At 38.2% G+C, this 20,706-nt stretch overlaps 1 protein-coding gene across 2 annotated transcripts in view; it reads right to left on the bottom strand.

Moving 5' to 3' along the window:
• Positions 1–233: 233 nt before the first annotated feature.
• LOC143367024 (GDP-D-glucose phosphorylase 1) overlaps positions 234–20,706 on the bottom strand; it is a 505,990-nt gene continuing 485,517 nt past the window's right edge. For both annotated transcript variants that reach the window (XM_076808627.1, XM_076808626.1), the window contains one exon: positions 234–486. In XM_076808627.1, the coding sequence (XP_076664742.1) occupies positions 335–486 (152 nt within the window). In that variant the 3' untranslated portion in view covers positions 234–334. The remainder of the gene's footprint in view (positions 487–20,706) is intronic.

Below are 20,706 nucleotides of genomic sequence, written 5' to 3'. Positions count from 1 at the left end.
GCATAAATTATATGATTCAAAGACAAAAAAATAGTAAGGTTCTGACATCGTGGAATTATAATATGAATTAAAATTTTATTCAATGGTTTTAAGAGTACTGTAGTATATCTCCATTTTTTGTGAACATACTAAATTTATTTTCTATGTAATGGCAAGAAAATATTTATTTGATTTTAATTGTAATCGTAGATTGTAGTAAATTCCGTGTTAATTTCATTATGTTTGACTAAGTTACAATAATCGCAGTGAAAGCTTACAAAGAGAGAAAACATAATTTATTGCATAAATAACGCAATTCCAAATAAAATTATAAAGTGGTTCACAGACAACTAAACTAACATTTACAAACCTGGTTTCCAGGTATGGTTACTTGTTTTTGTAATAACTTTTTCAGTCCATCAAAAACAGAAAAAAAATGTTCTTCGGTTATATCTCTCAAAATGTTCGCTACATATTCTTCTGAAATATTTTTATACGCTTCCTCCGCTGAAAAATAGATAAAAAAAAATGTTAAAGACATGCAAATTAAAAGATTCTACAAGTCACAAATTGTTCATGAGGTTGATAAGATGACATTAACAAAAAGAAATTAATGTGCCCATGGAATTTAATTCCTTCAGGCCGACCACTATTCCACGATGTAGAGGTTGGCCTTTCCAGTTGCGATGCGCAAGAGAGCGCGTGAAATTATTTCTCACATAGCCGCTCGAAAGCAGGGTTTGAAACGGTTTTTCCAGAAGTAACTCTTTCAAACTGTTATATATCGGTCCTTCATAAAACAGTTATGAGGAACCGATATTGTGACTATATCGGGTTCGGTTATGGTTCTATACTCGTTATTTTTTCGGTTCTATATCGGTTCCAAGGTCGTTCTGCAATAGATTCTCGTATCGATTTTACTGTGATTGAGATCGCCAGTATTACGGTTGCAAATTATTTTATATAAGCATAAACATACCTTTTACTAAATCATTATGAAAGAAAAAAAAACAAAACGGAAATAATTATGCATACCATTATCTTGTAACATGAAAAGTGTTCTTTAATATAAATGTTTTTCTTGGTGTCGTAATATCGATTCTTTTTTACTTTAGACTGATACACGGCATAAACATTGTATCGCTTGCAACGGTTTTCAACGGCCGGCCGTTGAGACTACTGACTCCTTCGCGATGCTGTCGACAGTGTCGACGCGCCGAATGATACAAATCAAGGCGGGACCATTTTCTTCAGACGATACGAAAAGTGTCATTCCTGGTTCAATCGTCACAGAGAACAGAACAGAATCCTTTGGTGTTAAAGACAGAAGCTGTTTTACTGTCATTCGTTGTTTAAATTAATATTTGATAAGCTTAGTAATTATTACTATATTCGTGATATACTGTATGTATATGTGAAAAATTAATTTAGTTTGTATTTAAACTTACTATTAAATTAGTGTTAATGTAGTGTATATGTAATATAAAAGCGGTAATAGATTAGTACTAACTTTAACTAAATTAGAAAACTCCACAATGGGTAGGAAAAAATGTGGCATTATGCGAAAGTACTTTAAAGACTGTAATTTCGGAAAATTCGGTAAGTACTTATATTTACATTTTCAATGCACAATCTTTCATTTTTATTTATTTTTTACGTCTTTTTGTCTGGGTCATTCCACGCCAAATCGATCACTTTTTTCCCTCGATGTCTCGGATTTTTATCAAACTCGAATATGGTGTAGTCCTCGTGAAATTGGGGGGGGGGGGGATTGATTCACAATTTTGCAGATTTCGAGTTTGTTTAAAAAATACAGGGCTTTAAATTTTGCGATTTTTGCCTATTTTCATGAAAATGGGTTGTAATTATGAATTTTTATTTCAGAAACTATTTGTCGGATTTGGTTGATTCTTCCGTTATTTTAATTCAGAAGGGTTAACTTTTCTGATTAATTTTGTTTCCGGTTAAAAATCCGTTTTTACAATAATGAAGATTATAAACAAAGTATTATTTTGCAAATTTAGGCTCAAGGTCGCAATTTTAAAAATCCGACAAAAATATTACCATATTCACTGTAGTTTTCTATAAAATAAAATTATCCCTTGATAATTTGTATATTCAAAGTCGTAGGAAGCTGTTAAAGACAGCGGCGCGCACCGTTTCGTACATTAATTATAATACAAAATGTAATAAATATTTAAAACATGAAATCGAAACTTTTATTTGATAATCCTAAACGGAGAACGTCTAAACGGCCGTTGAAAACCGTTGCAAACTGTACAATGTTTATGCCGCGTATCAGTCGAAAGTAAAAAAGAACCGATATTACGACATGAAAAAGAATCAACATACATACATATAAGAAATAATTCCGTTATCGACTATTTTTAACTACTTCAAGAAAAGCACTTATATTAAAGGACACTTTTCATGTTACCAAATAATGGTATGCACAATTATTTAAGCTTTTGGTTTTTTTCATAATGATTTGGTAAAAGGTATGTTTATGCTTATATACAGGGTGTCCCAGTAAGGAATGGACAGCGCGATATCTCTTAAAGTATTGTCGATAAAAATATAATGTATATTTAATGTATACACTTTATTTCCACTGGTTTTTAAGATATTGCGCCTGCAAATTTACTGATTTTCACTGCAAGAAACCCCTCTGGAATGGCAAAAACCGGGGGCGGTCTTACTGGCGCCACGGGTGGCACTGCCTGTTGAAATGGATACTTACCTGCCAAAGGTAGTAGTAGGACAAGGGGGATTCTAATTCAAATTTGAGTTTCAAGGTCATCATCATGACCTTGAAACTCAAATTTGAAAATCTGTTTTTTTGTCGGCGGACTGGCGGCGGATGACGGCATAGAGATGGCGGAATGGTGGGGGGTATCATCGAGGAGGAGGAGCAGGAACCGCGGGTGAAGGTGCGCTACTCTGGAGCGTGGTACAGACTGTCGGTAAGGAAGGAAATATTAATTTTATGATATTAATATAAATGAAAAAACTTCTCGGGGCGACGGGGCTCGAACCCAAGACCTCCGCGGTACGAGTCAGCCGCCTAACCAACTCCCCCAAACGCCATCTCTGGCATTAGTCTTTTCCGAATGGTACATATAGCGAAACCAACGGAGCGTCACATATGTGACACACACACACACACACACACACACACACACACACACACACACACACACACACCATGAGCCGTTGCCAAACGTCGGCGTATAATAATAATTTATTTTTATGAGAAATTTTATCAGAAATTGTTTTGGACGATGTCGGGAAAGATCGGCGTTTTTCGACACCGCGTCTTCGAGGGAAAGAGACGGAGCATTACTTTAAAGTTAAAATTCTAGGAGGGAAAGAGACACCACTACATAGGGGATAGAATCGCATGCATTCTAAAGCTAACTGTATTTCAAAGCGTTCCGATTTAACGTCGCTGCGTATCGCGCGATTTCGCGTAATTCGACTCCTCTGGAACGGCCGTGCAGGGTGATGTCACTTGGCGGCGCGAAGAACGAAATAGAATTATGCTGCGTCACCAGAAATCTTTTTTCCCAACGCAGAGAAATAATAATTATTGAAACGGCGAATCTTAAAAATTAGGCCGTGGGAGGAGGAACACGGGTAAATAAAATTGAGAAATAATATATGTTTAAGAAATATATATATTGTTACAAATAATAATATGAAAGAATAATATGAAGGAATAATATAGAATATAAAAAATATAATTAAAATTTATTGGGCTTAATTATCCCACTCGATCACATCATCAGCAAATAGATTAGTTAATGGTAAATCCATAGGAACTTGCACAGGGTCAGTTTGAACTGCAACAACACTAGCCCGAAGCCCCGATACTTTATTCCTATACGTATCAAAATCAATATTTTCCGCTTTGACGTTTCGCCAAACCACACTCTTTGGATGATACTCATGATTATTCCGAGATATAGTTATTTGTACATTATCATCATCATCGAAATCGCGTAAAAACGTTTGTTGTTCATATCGATGCATCCAATATTCCTCATCATCCTCGAAGTAGTCGTGTATTGGATTATCGCATTTTTTAAAAACTTTTAAAAAAATGTCGCCATCCTGATTAGCTTCCGCCTCATAAAGTTCTGCACATCGAATTTCTTCGGTTTGAACCGCAACATTTCGACAGGCCACATACATTTTCGGGCTGGATGAATGGATAACTGCCGCAGCAGCGGTGATCGTAGCGATAGCCGGACGTTTCAAATTCATGGGCAATGACATAATCTGAAACCGAGTTTTCTTATAATTCTCAAAGTCACTAACACAACGATTCACTAAAATGTGATAATGGAAACTTACGGTATTAGTCGATTGTATTTCCATGCGTTGAACGATTGATAATATCCTTCAAAAGCAATCTTCTTCAAAGCAATTTCACGTAACACAAAAAATGAAAAAAGTGTTTCAAAGAACTGTCAAAGTGACTGCACGTTGACCACGGTTTGAAGACAACTGGTCTCGCTGCATCTCCAAGCTGCCACATGTGGGCCCATGCCTAAAGTTGCATAGCTTTGCAAAGTAGGATGCCTTTGTTCTTCGCCATCTTCATCACAGGCCACCTGCATTTTCGCTGACCATCCTCACCTTCTATACATATTCGAATTATTGACTGACCATCCTCAGAGTGCACTTATCATATCCTTCGAATTCTTCTCCCTTCTTCTTTGGACACATCATTCGATTAGGTCACACCACTTTTGATCGCGTATCGAACGTGTATTGGACGTCTATTGAACCACTTTCAACGCCTAACGTACCACTTTCAACGTCTATCGTACCACTTTCAACGCCTAACGTACCACTCTGAACATCTATCAAACGTCTATCATACGTGTATGGTTACCGCTTTGATCATGAATCGTACTACTTCTACATAATAATTACAACTATCTTCTTAATCTAGCGTGCATGCAGGAGGTTGGTGGTTGAGGAGGGTGAAGCAAAACAGTTATGCATTAAAAATTTATTATATTTTATTTGTGTATTTCCCTCTGGCGTTTAGACCACCAGTTGAATATTTTTAAATACATTTTGCATGGCACAGTGCTTTGCGTGTCAGCCTCATCGCAGAGTATTAACTACATTTAGCTTATTTAGGGATTTGATATCCTCGTAGTCAATGTCCAGCGTCTCGATGATCACGTCCACTCTCGTATTTTCATCGAGGAAATCCACGAGCCAATCGCAGCAATTCCTATTTCAATTGCTCTGCAAATTATGCCATACTATACTATTCTTTGTTATATTATATTAAACTACTTTGATTTATATTTTATTTATTTACATTCTACTTAACGTTAAGAAGGTGACAGGTTCTCAAAACAGTTGACAAACATCAATTGCAATTTAAATTTACGGAACTTAAGAATTCTAATGAAAATAATAAAAATCGTTTTTTTCTATTTCTTGGAATATCATCAAATATTCTACATTAGTTTCCACTTTGCTTACATCTTAAAATTTCAGTACTTGTCGTATGGCAAGGAAAGTATTCCTTTTATATAAAATGCAGTTAAAAATACGGTGTATTATTTACATAACAAGTTTCTTGTTTATAAATTATACTTTACACGTCGTCGCAACATTTAAAAGCAACGGAGATTTACTTTCTGAACTTATTTGTCAAGTGCTCCCTGCATTTTATCACAGACATGAATGTGAAATTAATTCATCGGGCACGCGTTGTCGTAGAGTTTACGGCGTAGACACAAAAAAAAAATACCAATAATCATCATGTATTTAAGTCTCTTTGAATTTCTACGAACGTTTTACCTTTCGTCTCTGACGTAATGCGAAACAGAATTAGTGTGCAAGCTGCAGCGACTACAGAGTACGCTATAAATGGTAGTGAGTGACCATAGTTCAAATTTATAGCTACCCATATGTAAAGTTTGGTCGCTATAGTACCTAACACCCCACCAATTACACCTACGAGACACGTGCCCATCGCTTTGACCTCGGTAGCAAAGATTTCTGACATTAGGATGATCTGTAAAGAGACCAATCCGCAATTGAAAGTGAAAATCAATATTATGGAAGCTAGAAGTAGTGCCCAAGTGTACATCTGTACGTTCAAATTCAAGTATTCCTCCGCGTAAAAGAAAACACCAATCATGAGATCACAAATAGCTGCTGTAATACCCGACGCGAGAATAAATGGCTTACGGCCAAGTTTGTCGACCAAAAATGTAGTTAGAAAGGAGGAGACCACTTGCGTTACACCGATAACAATATTCATCGAATAGTCAGACATCAAATTGCTGGTTGATTTGCAGATGAGCTGACCGTATATGAGAATTGTAAAGAAACCACCGAAATTGTGCATCACGGTAAACAGCAGTATAATAATGAGGGCACGTAAATTTCCACGCGATGCAAACATGTCCTTCAGAGTTCCACTCTTTACCACGTCTTTCTCTGTTTTCGATAGGGAGTCAACCATCGTTTGCAATTCTTCAGAAACGTCGGCTTTCCCTCTTAGTTTTTCCAAAACGTCTTCCGCTTCGTCCACTCTATTTCTCATTATCAGGAAGTACGGTGACTCGGGCATAAAGCAACAGGCGATTGCGAAAACAATGTTGACGACCAAGAAAATTCCAGCCATCAGAGATAACGAGAGATGCGGGGCAACTATGAACGTCACAAGAATGCCGGTATTGTATATAATGCCTACCAAAGATGATGCAGCACCACGTGTCGCTGGTGACGATATCTCGCCTATGTACATTGGGAGAACGCAAATAAATATTCCTAATGCTAGCCCTGCCAGAAGTCTTGCCGCGTACCTATAAAAAAAACAAGCGTATGAATTAGCGATTGTAGCTGATAAGGAAATTTGGATAAATGAAAGTAATTTATCGAATTGAAATTTAGTTAAAAATTTATATGGTAACTGTAAAAGTAAACTACTATTTGTAAAATACAATTTTTAGTCTATGGTAAACAAAACATATGGGTCATTCCACGCCAAATTGACCACTTTTTTCCCTTGATATCTGGAAATTTGTTTTAAACGGAGTATGATGTAGTCCTCGTTAAGTTATGGGGGATTTAAGTCATTGTTTTGCCGATTTCGAATTTGTTTAAAAATTACAAGGCTTTGAATTTTTCGATTTTTGATTTTGAAGATGACATGACTGTTTTCAGCACAAATCTGATGAAGATTACTGTTTTCAACATGCAACAGTTTCGACCGCTTTCTTACTTGCTACCCTTAACGCCGTCATTCGAAATGATCATATTATCCTTTCCTGTTGAAAGGAGCCCACAACTGACTACGACGTTGAATATGAGCGGTAACACCTAAATGATGCAGTACCACGCCATGTAGCCTTATTTTATAGAGAACACTTCAGCGAATATGGTAGTATTTTAGGGGTATTTTAAAAATCGTGTCTACGAGCCGAAATTTGCAAAATAAAACTTTGTTTATAATTCTCATTATTGTGAAAATGATTTTTCAACCTGAAAAAAATTATTCAAGTAGGTCGATTCTTCTCGATTAAAATAAAAAGGAATCGAGTAAATACGATAAATAGTTCCCCAGATAAAAAATCATCTGTAGGGTGACCTGTCCAGTGAATGAACGTTGTTCATGTAATACGAAAAATTAACGCCTATTTTTCTTTTTATTTTCTTTTTACTCATAACTTATACGGCGTTAATTCCGTTTATTCAATATTTGTCCTCACTGCCGTTCATTCATTGGCAAAAGTGTACATTTCTTACGTTACCATTGAATGAACAGCTTACCCGGTCTTTTTTTCTTTTGACACTTTCGCGGGGCCTGCGGGGAGAGGAAGATCGGGTGCGCGCGCACGAGCCGCGGAGTGGGGGAAGCCGTAATCGTGGAGGGGATCAGTCCGGGCTGACCCGCCGCGGAGGCCCCGCGCCCACGTTTCTCTCCGCCGCGCTCCTCCACGCTCTCCTCGGAGGACCAGAAAATTTCTCGAGGAGCACCGTCTGAGCATACGCGTCATCTTTTGTATATAAGTTTACATCTACGGAATAAATCAGTCTTATATTCTTACAACCAATGGGGATGTAGGCCTTCGTGTTACGATCCCTCGATTCGACGCTAATATTTTGTGGGGGCTTTAAACGTGTATAGTCTTGTTTAATGTTATGTATTGTTTTGTTTGTTAATTAAATAAATTCCCCGTTAGCTGGGTTTTATACAGCTTTCAATTCTCTACCAGAATATATACCTACATAGGGCACATGCTGCAGTTTTGGGTTGATGTTAATAAGTAATAGAAGTAGAGTGGATCGGAAAAGTGGTAACTGTTTTGTCCGCTACTGTATATGAGCCGTTATTACGGGCGGTTGAGTATCTTAATGAAATAGTCTACTAATGAAATAGACAGATTTCATAGCCGTTTACATAGTACCCTTTGATCAGGGCACAGCAATTGTTCATTCTTGTCAACAACCTACCTAATTCTAAGTGTTAAAATGAATGGGGCTCGAGATACAAATATATTTATACAGAATGTTTTCGCACGAATAGGCACACATTGCATAACTTGGGTGTAATATTGTAAAACAAATGTATACTCCTTTTTAACGCGCACTAATATCATGTTTAAATTTCATCAAAATTCATGAGATTAATTTGGTTTGGAGTGTCTCTGTAGTCATTTTATTCTGTATGGGTCATTCCACCCCTAATCGATCATTTTTTTCCGTCGATGGCTGAGACTTTGTTCCAAATGGAATATGATGTAGTCCTTGGGAAATTATGGGTGGTTTAATTTGATTTCACGATTTTTGTCCATTTTCATGAAAATGAGTTGTAGGGTGACCTGCCCAGGGAATTAACACTTAAGCTGCATGTCTTTTAAAATTAGTATTCAAAAGTCGTTATTTAATCCTCTGAATGTTATTGTTATAAGCGAGCTGTTTTATTCCTTAAAGTCGGACAATATTTGATAGTTATAACTTTCATTAAAAGTCTGGCAAAGGATTAGACAAAGAGTCGATACGAAGTTGCCGTCGACTCTTTCGTTTCCTCTCGCTCGCTCATTGGGTTTTCTCACTCGCGCCATTGGTCGCGCGGAATAGTGTCCGCAACGCGTTAGCAGCCCGCCGCCAGCCCCGTTTGTAGGGCTGGTAACGAGGATTTACTGTAGTTGAAATTTGGTTTTTAGGGTGGGTTAACCTAATCTCCACACTCGCGGCGAAAGTGTCAAAAGAAAAAAAGACCGGGTAAGCTGTTCATTCAATGGTAACGTAAGAAATGTACACTTTTGCCAATGAATGAACGGCAGTGAGGACAAATATTGAATAAACGGAATTAACGCCGTATAAGTTATGAGTAAAAAGAAAATAAAAAGAAAAATAGGCGTTAATTTTTCGTATTACATGAACAACGTTCATTCACTGGACAGGTCACCCTACAGATGATTTTTTATCTGGGGAACTATTTATCGTATTTACTCGATTCCTTTTTATTTTAATCGAGAAGAATCGACCTTCTTGAATAATTTTTTTCAGGTTGAAAAATCATTTTCACAATAATGAGAATTATAAACAAAGTTTTATTTTGCAAATTTCGGCTCGTAGACACGATTTTTAAAATACCCCTAAAATACTACCATATTCGCTGAAGTGTTCTCTATAAAATAAGGCTACATGGCGTGGTACTGCATCATTTAGGTGTTACCGCTCATATTCAACGTCGTAGTCAGTTGTGGGCTCCTTTCAACAGGAAAGGATAATATGATCATTTCGAATGACGGCGTTAAGGGTAGCAAGTAAGAAAGCGGTCGAAACTGTTGCATGTTGAAAACAGTAATCTTCATCAGATTTGTGCTGAAAACAGTCATGTCATCTTCAAAATCAAAAATCGAAAAATTCAAAGCCTTGTAATTTTTAAACAAATTCGAAATCGGCAAAACAATGACTTAAATACCCCATAACTTAACGAGGACTACATCATACTCCGTTTAAAACAAATTTCCAGATATCAAGGGAAAAAAGTGGTCAATTTGGCGTGGAATGACCCATATGTTTTGTTTACCATAGACTAAAAATTGTATTTTACAAATAGTAGTTTACTTTTACAGTTACCATATAAATTTTTAACTAAATTTCAATTCGATAAATTACTTTCATTTATCCAAATTTCCTTATCAGCTACAATCGCTAATTCATACGCTTGTTTTTTTTTATAGGTACGCGGCAAGACTTCTGGCAGGGCTAGCATTAGGAATATTTATTTGCGTTCTCCCAATGTACATAGGCGAGATATCGTCACCAGCGACACGTGGTGCTGCATCATCTTTGGTAGGCATTATATACAATACCGGCATTCTTGTGACGTTCATAGTTGCCCCGCATCTCTCGTTATCTCTGATGGCTGGAATTTTCTTGGTCGTCAACATTGTTTTCGCAATCGCCTGTTGCTTTATGCCCGAGTCACCGTACTTCCTGATAATGAGAAATAGAGTGGACGAAGCGGAAGACGTTTTGGAAAAACTAAGAGGGAAAGCCGACGTTTCTGAAGAATTGCAAACGATGGTTGACTCCCTATCGAAAACAGAGAAAGACGTGGTAAAGAGTGGAACTCTGAAGGACATGTTTGCATCGCGTGGAAATTTACGTGCCCTCATTATTATACTGCTGTTTACCGTGATGCACAATTTCGGTGGTTTCTTTACAATTCTCATATACGGTCAGCTCATCTGCAAATCAACCAGCAATTTGATGTCTGACTATTCGATGAATATTGTTATCGGTGTAACGCAAGTGGTCTCCTCCTTTCTAACTACATTTTTGGTCGACAAACTTGGCCGTAAGCCATTTATTCTCGCGTCGGGTATTACAGCAGCTATTTGTGATCTCATGATTGGTGTTTTCTTTTACGCGGAGGAATACTTGAATTTGAACGTACAGATGTACACTTGGGCACTACTTCTAGCTTCCATAATATTGATTTTCACTTTCAATTGCGGATTGGTCTCTTTACAGATCATCCTAATGTCAGAAATCTTTGCTACCGAGGTCAAAGCGATGAGCACGTGTCTCGTAGGTGTAATTGGTGGGGTGTTAGGTACTATAGCGACCAAACTTTACATATGGGTAGCTATAAATTTGAACTATGGTCACTCACTACCATTTATAGCGTACTCTGTAGTCGCTGCAGCTTGCACACTAATTCTGTTTCGCATTACGTCAGAGACGAAAGGTAAAACGTTCGTAGAAATTCAAAGAGACTTAAATACATGATGATTATTGGTATTTTTTTGTGTCTACGCCGTAAACTCTACGACAACGCGTGCACGATGAATTAATTTCACAATCATGTCTGTGATAAAATGCAGGGAGCACTTTACAAATAAGTTCAGAAAGTAAATCTCCGTTGATTTTAAACGTTGCGACGACGTGTAAAGTATAATTTATAAACAAGAAACTTGTTATGTAAATAATACACCGTATTTTTAACTGCATTTTGTATAAAAGGAATACTTTCCTTGCCATACGACAAGTACTGAAATTTTAAGATGTAAGCAAAGTGGAAACTAATGTAGAATATTTGATGATATTCCAAGAAATAGAAAAAAACGATTTTTATTATTTTCATTAGAATTCTTAAGTTCCGTAAATTTAAATTGCAAATGATGTTTGTCAACTGTTTTGAGAACCTGTCACCTTCTTAACGTTAAGTAGAATGTAAATAAATAAAATATAAATCAAAGTAGTTTAATATAATATAACAAAGAATAGTATAGTATGGCATACTTTGCAGAGCAATTGAAATAGGAATTGCTGCGATTGGCTCGTGGATTTCCTCGATGAAAATACGAGAGTGGACGTGATCATCGAGACGCTGGACATTGACTACGAGGATATCAAATCCCTAAATAAGCTAAATGTAGTTAATACTCTGCGATGAGGCGGACACGCAAAGCACTGTGCCATGCAAAATGTATTTAAAAATATTCAACTGGTGGTCTAAACGCCAGAGGGAAATACACAAATAAAATATAATAAATTTTTAATGCATAACTGTTTTGCTTCACCCTCCTCAACAACCAACCTCCTGCATGCACGCTAGATTAAGAAGATAGTTGTAATTATTATGTAGAAGTAGTACGATTCATGATCAAAGCGGTAACCATACACGTATGATAGACGTTTGTTAGATGTTCAGAGTGGTACGTTAGGCGTTGAAAGCGGTACGATAGACGTTTGATAGACGTTCAGAGTGGTACGTTAGGCGTTGAAAGTGGTACGATAGACGTTCGATACACGTTCAGAGTGGTACGTTAGGCGTTGAAAGTGGTACGATAGATGTTGAAAGTGGTACAATAGACGTTTGATAGACATTCAGAGTGGTACGTTAGGCGTTGAAAGTGGTACGATAGACGTTGAAAGTGGTCCAATACACGTTTGATAGACGTCCGTTCGATTCACGTTGAAAGCCGTTCAGTACCCGTTCGATTCACGTTGAAAGCCGTTCAAAACCCGTTCGATACCCGTTCAATGCCCGTTCGATACCCGTTCAATACCCGTTCGATACCCGTTCGGTACACGTTGAAAGCCGTTCAAAATCGTTCAATACCCGTTCAGGACCCGTTTGATACCCGTTCGGCACATGTTGAAAGCCGTTCAGTAACCGTTCGATTCACGTTGAAAGCCGTTCAAAACCCGTTCAATACCCGTTCGATACCCGTTCGATACCCGTTCGATACCGGTTCGGTACACGTTGAAAGCCGTTCAAAACCGTTCAATACCCGTTGGATATCCGTTCAAAGCCGTTCGATACATGTTCAGAGTGGTACGATAGACGTTGAAAGTGGTCCAATACACGTTTGATACACGTTTAGAGTGGTACGAATGACGTTGAAAGTGGTACGATAGACGTTGAAAGTGGTACGTTAGGCGTTGAAAGTGGTTCAATAGACGTCCAATACACGTTCGATACGCGATCAAAAGTGGTGTGACCTAATCGAATGATGTGTCCAAAGAAGAAGGGAGAAGAATTCGAAGGATATGATAAGTGCACTCTGAGGATGGTCAGTCAATAATTCGAATATGTATAGAAGGTGAGGATGGTCAGCGAAAATGCAGGTGGCCTGTGATGAAGATGGCGAAGAACAAAGGCATCCTACTTTGCAAAGCTATGCAACTTTAGGCATGGGCCCACATGTGGCAGCTTGGAGATGCAGCGAGACCAGTTGTCTTCAAATCGTGGTCAACGTGCAGTCACTTTGACAGTTCTTTGAAACACTTTTTTCATTTTTTGTGTTACGTGAAATTGCTTTGAAGAAGATTGCTTTTGAAGGATATTATCAATCGTTCAACGCATGGAAATACAATCGACTAATACCGTAAGTTTCCATTATCACATTTTAGTGAATCGTTGTGTTAGTAACTTTGAGAATTATAAGAAAACTCGGTTTCAGATTATGTCATTGCCCATGAATTTGAAACGTCCGGCTATCGCTACGATCACGGCTGCTGCGGCAGTTATCCATTCATCCAGCCCGAAAATGTATGTGGCCTGTCGAAATGTTGCGGTTCAAACCGAAGAAATTCGATGTGCAGAACTTTATAAGGCGGAAGCTAATCAGGATGGCGACATTTTTTTAAAAGTTTTTAAAAAATGCGATAATCCAATACACGACTACTTCGAGGATGATGAGGAATATTGGATGCATCGATATGAACAACAAACGTTTTTACGCGATTTCGATGATGATGATAATGTACAAATAACTATATCTCGGAATAATCATGAATATCATCCAAAGAGTGTGGTTTGGCGAAACGTCAAAGCGGAAAATATTGATTTTGATACGTATAGGAATAAAGTATCGGGGCTTCGGGCTAGTGTTGTTGCAGTTCAAACTGACCCTGTGCAAGTTCCTATGGATTTACCATTAACTAATCTATTTGCTGATGATGTGATCGAGTGGGATAATTAAGCCCAATAAATTTTAATTATATTTTTTATATTCTATATTATTCCTTCATATTATTCTTTCATATTATTATTTGTAACAATATATATATTTCTTAAACATATATTATTTCTCAATTTTATTTACCCGTGTTCCTCCTCCCACGGCCTAATTTTTAAGATTCGCCGTTTCAATAATTATTATTTCTCTGCGTTGGGAAAAAAGATTTCTGCTGACGCAGCATAATTCTATTTCGTTCTTCGCGCCGCCAAGTGACATCACCCTGCACGGCCGTTCCAGAGGAGTCGAATTACGCGAGATCGCGCGATACGCAGCGACGTTAAATCGGAACGCTTTGAAATACAGTTAGCTTTAGAATGCATGCGATTCTATCCCCTATGTAGTGGTGTCTCTTTCCCTCCTAGAATTTTAACTTTAAAGTAATGCTCCGTCTCTTTCCCTCGAAGACGCGGTGTCGAAAAACGCCGATCTTTCCCGACATCGTCCGAAACAATTTCTGATAAAATTTCTCATAAAAATAAATTATTATTATACGCCGACGTTTGGCAACGGCTCATGGTGTGTGTGTGTGTGTGTGTGTGTGTGTGTGTGTGTGTGTGTGTGTGTGTGTGTCACATATGTGACGCTCCGTTGGTTTCGCTATATGTACCATTCGGAAAAGACTAATGTCAGAGATGGCGTTTGGGGGAGTTGGTTAGGCGGCTGACTCGTACCGCGGAGGTCTTGGGTTCGAGCCCCGTCGCCCCGAGAAGTTTTTTCATTTATATTAATATCATAAAATTAATATTTCCTTCTTTACCGACAGTCTGTACCACGCTCCAGAGTAGCAACTTCCTTACCGACAGTCTGTACCACGCTCCAGAGTAGCGCACCTTCACCCGCGGTTCCTCCTCCTCCTCCTCGATGATACCCCCCACCACTCCGCCATCTCTATGCCGTCATCCGCCGCCAGCCCGCCGACAAAAAAACAAATTTTCAAATTTGAGTTTCAAGGTCATGATCATGACCTTGAAACTCAAATTTGAATTAGAATCCCCCTTGTCCTACTACTACCTTTGGCAGGTAAGTATCCATTTCAACAGGCAGTGCCACCCGTAGCGCCAGTAAGACCGCCCCCGGTTTTTGCCATTCCAGAGGGGTTTCTTGCAGTGAAAATCAGTAAATTTGCAAGCGCAATATCTTAAAAACCAGTGGAAATAAAGTGTATACATTAAAGCTTATTGAATTTGTCTTGGAACGCACTATGAACTCAGGTCTTCAAAAAAAATAGTTCCATTTGAAAAACCGAACTTGACCATCGTATCTTTTAAAATAATAATCGAAAACAAAATTCGTTCGCGCTACTAAATGGGCCCCCACGAACCATGCAATTCCCTATTTTTTTATATTTTTATCGACAATACTTTAAGAGATATCGCGCTGTCCATTCCTTAGTGGGACACCCTGTAGAATAATCTGCAACCGTAATATTAGTGATCGCAATTACTGTAAAATCGATTGCTGAACCGTTTTGGAACCGATATACAGGGTATCCGCGGGAGGACTGAACAGTTGGATATCTCCTAACGTATTGGAGAAAAAAAGAAAAGAATTATACGGAATTGCATGGTTTGAGGGGACAAATTTATTAGCCAAGACGATTTTTTTTATTATTATTGTAAAAGATACGATGGTCAAGTTCGGTTTTTTCAATGAAACTATTTTTTTTAGAGTTCACTTGATAGTGCGTTGCAAGACAAATTCAATAACATATAATGTATACACCGTGTTTCCACTGGTTTTCGAAATATGCACAAGCAAATTTACTAATTTTCACTGGAAGAAATCCCACTGGGATAGAAACCACCGGGGGTGGTCCTGTTCGCGCCACGGGTGGCACGCGTTAGGCATTAGGGCCCTTTACACGGACGGTCTTGCGCGCGGGCCGGCGCGCCACACGCCGCGCGGCCCGCAAAAGTAAGTGAAGCCGGATCGTGGCGCTTCTTCGCGCGGGCCAGGAGGTCGTACCCGTCACTACTTAGAGATAGCGAGTTCGGGCTCCCATTTCTACGTTGACTCTACATGCTTTTTACACGATCCACCGCAGTGGTGTATTGTGTACTACTTATTCGATGTATATCATGGATCTGCGAAACGATCGGCAAGACACGATCGCGATATACGTTCGCGAAAAGTATCTCAAATTCCTCGATATACCCGGCTGTCATAAATGCTGTTACTGTAGGATACACTGAAACATCTGTTTTTAGGAAGCTACATTTGGTTGACCTGAAGGTCCTATAAAATCTGGAAATGGTTTATGACTCAGTTATAACGACTGTACAATTTTACAAGGGTACTTTAAAAAATGTCCAAATGTTTCCCCGGCAATGCCATGGCAAATGAAATTGCAGTTGTTGCATTCATTGTTGTGACGATCATAAATATTACTATAAACGGCAATAATTACCATGTCACTGCTTGTTTTAATATAAAAACTAATATTGATAGACGATAAATACATATAGGTATGCAAGTGATGTTATATCTAAGATAAATGATGAAGTGATGTAATATGAGACAAGATGATAGAAGATATACAAGATGTTTTGAAGAAGGGGGGTAGTCTTCTGATTGCTCGTGATACAGGTCACATTTTTCACCCACGCTCTTAAGTGGCGCGCAGCAAGAAAGCATCACAGACCTGCCCGCGCGCCAGAAAGCACCACGCTCCTGCCCGCGCCAAACCTCGAATCCAGAAGAGTTTACATAAGAGACAGAAAAGGTAGTTAGAAAAGGAAAAAACGATACTTGAAACCAGGCTCGTTGCGCTCCTCAGGATTTCCGACAGTGCGGACGAGTCTGAGGCGCGCGACGAGCCTAGCAGCCGATCCTGGCAGCCAAGACTCCAGACGCAACGCCGTCGATAAGCCGTGCCTCGATCCTCGAGACTTCGACCCTCGAGACCAGGGGGGCCGTACCATGTTGCCCCCTAAGACGTGGCGAATCGAAAATTCTACATTTCGCACCTGATCTTGGCGAAAGTGACGTGGATCGTTTCCTTATATTTTCCCGATGAAAATGGTCCAAGAACGACACAAATCGGATTGTAATTAAGGAATCTTCATAATAAATTGATTTTTATAACTTCGTTAAAAATAGTCCGATTTACATGAAATTTGATATAATTTTCATTTGAAAAACGTAAAGAATCCATCGGTATCACTTCCATATCGATACGATAAAGAATAAAGTATACAGTTTTTCTGAAACAGGTATGAAACCTTGGCCGACTGCAGCGAATCGAGGTCGGCGACCCACAGTCGAGGGTGAAATATTCATTACAGCGTATTAAGAAAATCTTTATTCTTCTTCGTATCAATATGGAAGTGATACCGATGGATGCTTTAAATTTCTCAAAACCAGTGGGATTCACAGCACTAACGTTTTCTTTAATTGCCTACCCGAAGTCTCTCCAACCAGATGTGACTTCGCTACCTTTTCGTTTTTTTTTTCTTAATTGCTCTAGTTTCTTTACTTCGACGGCATGAAATCACAAAATTAAAGTCACTTTTGGCGCCGAACCCATGTGATTGAAAAGTTGAAAATGGTATCATTTCATTGATTCTCACGAAATCCTACCAATAGTATACAGGGTCATCCGTTAAAACTGCAACCTACGCGCGCACGATCAGACTGAAATGGCAACACCGCCTCACAGACGCATTCCACTATCTAGAGACGCGGTAGTGTCTCGACGCCAAGTACATGTTTGACACCCTGTATATGGCGACTGTCGCTACCGCTATCATTTACTCGTCGCCGGGCTATTCCAAACTAACCTGAAACTTATTTCATTAATATCTCATCGCGCCTGCAATATATAATGGTATTTTTCTTATGTAAACCACATATAAGCTTTCGAATAAAGACCAAATTCAATAAAATCGGTCCAAGCATGACAGAGATATCGTAATATGATGTCATGGATCTGTCAGAAATGAGATTTTTCTTCTGATTCTTCTTCTTCAGTCAAAATTTTCGTCAACATAATACGTATACGCGTTACACACACACCTTCAGCCAAAAAACACCAACACATGTTTCGTTCGTCGACTCTCGGTACGCGTTACACGCACACCTTCAGCCAACAGAAACTAACACATGTTTCGTTCGTCAATTGCTATCTCCACTATGCAATCTACTCCAAATTTTGACAGCTTACCGTCAAGTTATAACCAAGTTATAAACGTATTTTTACAAATATGTATCGTTGTACCATTGAATTGCAACCAAAATGAAGTCTCAAACACAAGGTAAGTTGCCGAAACTAGAATTGCGACACGTTTGAATATCATCAAACTGTTTTTTATTTGTAACTAAACTGCGGATTTTATGTATATATAGATAATCGAAGCGTAAAATGATGCTGTGACTGGATTTATCCTTAATTCTGTCCCGTGATAATTTGTAAGTTATAATATTAAAAATTATCTGAAGTCATTCCCTATGCAAATTATCTTTGTAAAAGGAACTGAGATCCCCATAAAAAACTTAAAAAAAGTAAAAAAAAATACGCCAAGTACATACATAAAAAAGTCAAGGACGAAGAACAGTATTATCAAATAAATCACAAAAAATAATAATAAATATAATATAATAATAACTATAAGATAATAATAAATATAATATTAAAAATGATCTGAAGTCATTCCCTATGCAAATTATCTTTGTAAAAAGAAGTGAGATCCCCATAAAGAAAACTTCAAAAAAGTAAAAAAATTACGCCAAGGACATGAAATCAAATAAATCACAAAATAATAGAAGGTAATAATAATTCGAATATAAAAAAAAAGATGTGAAATCCAAATGAGCTGCAAGTACATAAAGGTGCTTTCCAACTGCGCTTAAGATGACACAACTACATATACACAGCTACAATGCTGTGTTCATACATTCCATTACCCATATCGCGGACATTTTAATAATGCGAAGATAAAATGTAACATCTAGACATTTGCCTAGATGTCCGCGGCCTGGAAGTCAAATACTTGGCGTGGCCAGGCAAGGTGTTCTCAGATCATCAATACACATACCTTCCCCTTCCCAGGCTTTCAGATAATTTGTCACTTTAAAACTCTGACAATATTAGTCCATTTTCATTATATTGCGTTTTAAAATAATTCCAAGATCATTCATCGACATCGATACCTTTCCTCTCGCAAGTTTTCAAATAATTTATTATTTTAAAACTCTGACCATATAAGTACACTTTCATTATTTTGCGTTTTTAAATAATTCTTATTCGTCGGCACCTTGACCTAACCTGGCCACGCCAAGTATTTGACTTCCAGGCCGCGGACATCTAGGCAAATGTCTAGATGTTACATTTTATCTTCGCATTATTAAAATGTCCGCGATATGGGTAATGGAATGTATGAACACAGCATTGTAGCTGTGTATATGTAGTTGTGTCATCTTAAGCGCAGTTGGAAAGCACCTTTATGTACTTGCAGCTCATTTGGATTTCACATCTTTTTTTTTATATTCTAATTATTATTATCTTCTATTCTTTTGTGATTTATTTTATTTCATGTACTTGGCGGAATTTTTTTACTTTTTTGAAGTTTTTTTTATGGGGATAACCATTTACCGGCCCGGCGTTCGGAACGCGGCCAGCGACTGCTGGGCAGCAGTGATGCCCGAGTTTCGAAAATTTTGGGACAGTCTTTTTCATATTAACGTCGCAAAGAGCTACTCGGAATTGCCCGGCCCGGATTGAAGAATTTGGGGCTTTTTTCGTATAACTTTTGAATTATAAAAGATATCGGAATGCAATTTGCGTCGAAAAATGAGGAAAAATTATTCCCTCTTAATGATGGACAATTTAAAATATTTTACGTTTACTTAATTTTTCTTTATTCAATTTTTTAACCATGATTGTTGTGAAAAGCTTTTGCAAACTGTTTATTTGATACTGTATTTAATGCTCTTTTTAAAATTCACGGTGTTGCTAAACAATAGGCTAATTGTTTCTGTATCGGTACTTTCATAAATTGAGATATTAAATTTTTATTCAATTATGTGTTAGTTCTGCAGACCTCAGAATCTATTGTTCTGATTTTCTTTTTTATCATTTTATCCTTAATGCAGTACATACATAGATCGGACGTAAGGGGTAACTAATGGGACGTCTTTTTGATTGTAACGGGGTTTTAATTTTTTTCTACAATTTTTGTGTCTGAATATTTTAACTTTTCAGCTACTCATCGCCACGCCTATACCGACTTCCGTTAATGTCCTCTTTTGGAAGGATGAGCCATTATTGCGGATTTTACACGCAGATAGCGAAAAATCTCTCCGTACAGGTGTATAGCAATGTATAGAGGTCAACCCTGTCATAGCCAAAATTTTTTAATTTAAAACGGGTACGAGACCAGTCGACATTGTCTTCAAAGGTGCGAGTAGTAAATCGATCATAAAAGCGGAGCGTACGGTTCGCTTACCTGGGCCGGGAAATTCCGCACAGTACTTTGTGACGTTAATTTGAAAGAGACCATCCTAAAATTTTCGAAGCTCGGGCATCACTGCTGTCCAGCGATCGCTGGCAACCCTTCGAACGTCGGGTCTGTGAATGGTTGTAGTGGAATGCGTCCGTGAGGCGGTGTTGCCATTTTCATTTGTTCGCGCGCGCGTAGGTTGCAATTTTAACGGATGACCCTGTATACACATCGGGACACGTTCTCGGCTTACAAATCAGTAC

The sequence above is a fragment of the Andrena cerasifolii genome, chromosome 3 (genome assembly GCF_050908995.1).
Source record: "Andrena cerasifolii isolate SP2316 chromosome 3, iyAndCera1_principal, whole genome shotgun sequence".
NCBI lineage: Eukaryota > Metazoa > Arthropoda > Insecta > Hymenoptera > Andrenidae > Andrena > Andrena cerasifolii.
Note: the sequence above shows the minus strand (reverse complement) of the source record. Positions and strands in the feature narration are given on the sequence as shown.